The following is a 2,894-nucleotide window of genomic DNA, read 5'->3' as shown; positions in this document are numbered from 1 at the left end:
ATTTATGTCTCAAATTTTATCTCCCTACCAGATTTCGCATCCTCAAACACCCATCCCATCCTTTCCTCCTGCTCCAATAAGGGTGCCCCCCCAAGACCCACCCATTCCCACCTCACTGCTGTAGCATTCCCCTATCGTGGGACATCAAGCCTTCACAGGACCAAGGGCCTCCCCTCTCATTGAAACATTTCTTGATCCCCATAATTCTGTTACGTTACTTATTATGTATGTTCTTTATCTTAAATCTTATTTCTACTTCACAACAAAAACAGTAACATATTAATGGATCATAAAAATAAAAAAAAATAAAAACATGTACAAAATGTTAAATCATGTACTGGTAAAGTACAATGCCTCCAATAAAACTTAGCAAAGATATGTCTTCATTGAATAATTCTATGCTTTTGCATTTTAAATCTTTGTTACACTTAAAGTAAATACATGTTATTAAGACTCATGTTATTGTATATTTATCTATTCATTTGTGTGAAGACAATGGAGCAGGAAACATACCATATGTGTGTATGCCAAAGAACAACACTCAGAAGTTATTTCTCACCTTCCATCATCTGAGTTCCAGCAATCAAACTCTTGCTGTCAGGAGTCAGGATTGGTAGAGAGACCCTTTATGTGAATATCCACCTCACAAGACTAAGTCTCATAATTTTAAATCTACAGCTTTAATGACAATTACGTATGTTTTTTATAAATAAATGTAAATAATAGGTAAATGTTAACTATCTCATATTCTTAGGATTTCTGCTTAAACACTTTTGAAAGTCTTACTTCACACAAATATATAAACAGTGAAAACACTGAATAAAATAATCATTTTTGGTACAATTTTTTGAATAATATATATTAGCTTCTGATATTCTTTATGAACGTACTAAATGAAATCAAGTGAACTATTTGTAAATACCTTCCTGTTCTGTCTCCATCACAGCCTTGATCTGGCAGTAGCTACACTGTCCCATGGCTTTCCTGGAGGATGGGAACCACACTGCAGTGACAGAGTTCATTTTATTGGGTTTAACAGATGACCCAGTCCTTAAAGTCGTCCTCTTCAGCATCTTCCTGTGCATCTACCTGGTGACTGTGTCTGGGAACCTCAGCACCATCCTTCTCATCAGAGTCTCTTCCCAGCTCCACCACCCTATGTACTTTTTTCTTAGCCACTTGGGTTCAGTTGACATTGGCTATTCATCTTCTGTCACACCCAATATGCTTGTCAACTTTCTGGTGGAGAAAAACACCATTGCCTACCTTGGATGTGGCATCCAGCTCAGCTCAGCTGCTTTCTTTGGGACAGTTGAATGTTTCCTTCTGGCCACCATGGCTTATGATCGCTTTGTAGCAATCTGCAACCCACTGCTATATTCCACAAAAATGTCCACACAAACCTGTATCCAGTTGGTTATAGGATCTTATACAGGGGGGGCTCTTAATGCTTCCTTTGCCATAGTTTCTTTTTTTTCTTTTCTGTTCTGTGGACCAAATAGAATCAACCACTTTTTCTGTGATTTTGCTCCTTTGGTGGAACTCTCTTGTTCTGATATCAATGTTTCTGTAGTTGTTACCTCAATTTTTTCTGCCTCAGTTACTATTATTACAGTTTTTGTCATAGCCATCTCCTATACCTACATCCTCATCACCATCCTGAAGATTTGCTCCACTGAGGGCCGACACAAGGCCTTCTCCACTTGCACCTCCCACCTCACTGCTGTCACTCTGTTCTATGGAACAGTCACATTCATTTATGTGATCCCCAAGTCCAACTACTCCACTGACCAGAACAAGGTGGCATCTGTGTTTTACATAGTCGTGATCCCGATGTTGAACCCCCTCATCTACAGCCTCAGAAATAATGATATTAAGGGTGCTATCAAGAGACAGTTTGGTAAGAAAACCTTTTCTTAGAACATATATAGATAGATAGATAGATAGATAGATAGATAGATAGATAGATAGATAGATAGATAGATATTGATATAGATATAGACATAGATATATAGATATCAATGACTGTCACCCAAAATGATGGGACTCTCTTCTCATTTTTAGTTATTATTTTATTTTATTTTATTTTTCTTAGATATTTTCTTTATTTACATTTCAAATGCTATCCTGAATGTTCCCTATACACTCTCCCCCGCCCCTGCTTCCCTACCCACCCACTCCAACTTCTTGACCCTGGCAGTCCCCTGTACTGGGGCATATAAAGTTTGCAAGACCAAGGGGCCTCTCTTCCCTGTGATGGCTGATTAGGCCATCTTCTGCTACATATGCAGCTAGAGACATGCGCTCAGGGGGTACTGGTTAGTTCATATTGTTGTTCCACCTACAGGGTTGCAGCCCCCTTCAGGTCCTTGGGTACTTTCTCTAGCTCCTCCATTGGGGAACCAGTGTTCCATCCAATAGCTGACTGTGAGCATCCACTTTTGTGTTTGCCAGGCACTGGCATAGCCTCACAAGAGGTCGTTATATCAGGGTCCCTTCAGCAGAATCTTGCTGGCATGTACAATAGTGTCTTGGTTTGGTGGCTGATGACGGGATGGATCCCAGGGTAGGGTAGTCTATGGATAGTCTATCCTTTCGTCTTAGCTCCAAACTTTGTCTCTGTAACTCCTTTCTTGGGTATTTTGTTCCCTATTCTAGGGAGGAATCAAGTATCCACATGTTGATCTTCCTTCTTGGTTTTCTTGTGTTTTGCAAATTGTATCTTGGATATTCTAGGTTTCTGAACTAATATCCACTTATCACTGCGTGCATATCTAGTGACTTCTTTTGTGATTGGATTATCTCACTAAGGATGATATCCTCCAGATACATCCATTTGCCCAAGAATTTCATAAATTCATTGTTTTAATAGCTGAGTAGTACTCCATTGTGTA

General features: G+C 39.4%; 1 protein-coding gene across 1 annotated transcript; it reads left to right on the top strand.

The window, feature by feature from the left end:
- Positions 1-975: 975 nt before the first annotated feature.
- On the top strand, positions 976-1,920 carry LOC110325473 (olfactory receptor 492). Its single transcript, XM_021203494.1, has one exon. It carries the CDS (start codon positions 976-978, stop codon positions 1,918-1,920), a length of 945 nt encoding a protein of 314 aa, XP_021059153.1.
- Positions 1,921-2,894: the final 974 nt, after the last annotated feature.

The sequence above is a fragment of the Mus pahari genome, chromosome 1, assembly GCF_900095145.1.
Source record: "Mus pahari chromosome 1, PAHARI_EIJ_v1.1, whole genome shotgun sequence".
NCBI classification, from domain to species: domain Eukaryota; kingdom Metazoa; phylum Chordata; class Mammalia; order Rodentia; family Muridae; genus Mus; species Mus pahari.
Note: the sequence above shows the minus strand (reverse complement) of the source record. Positions and strands in the feature narration are given on the sequence as shown.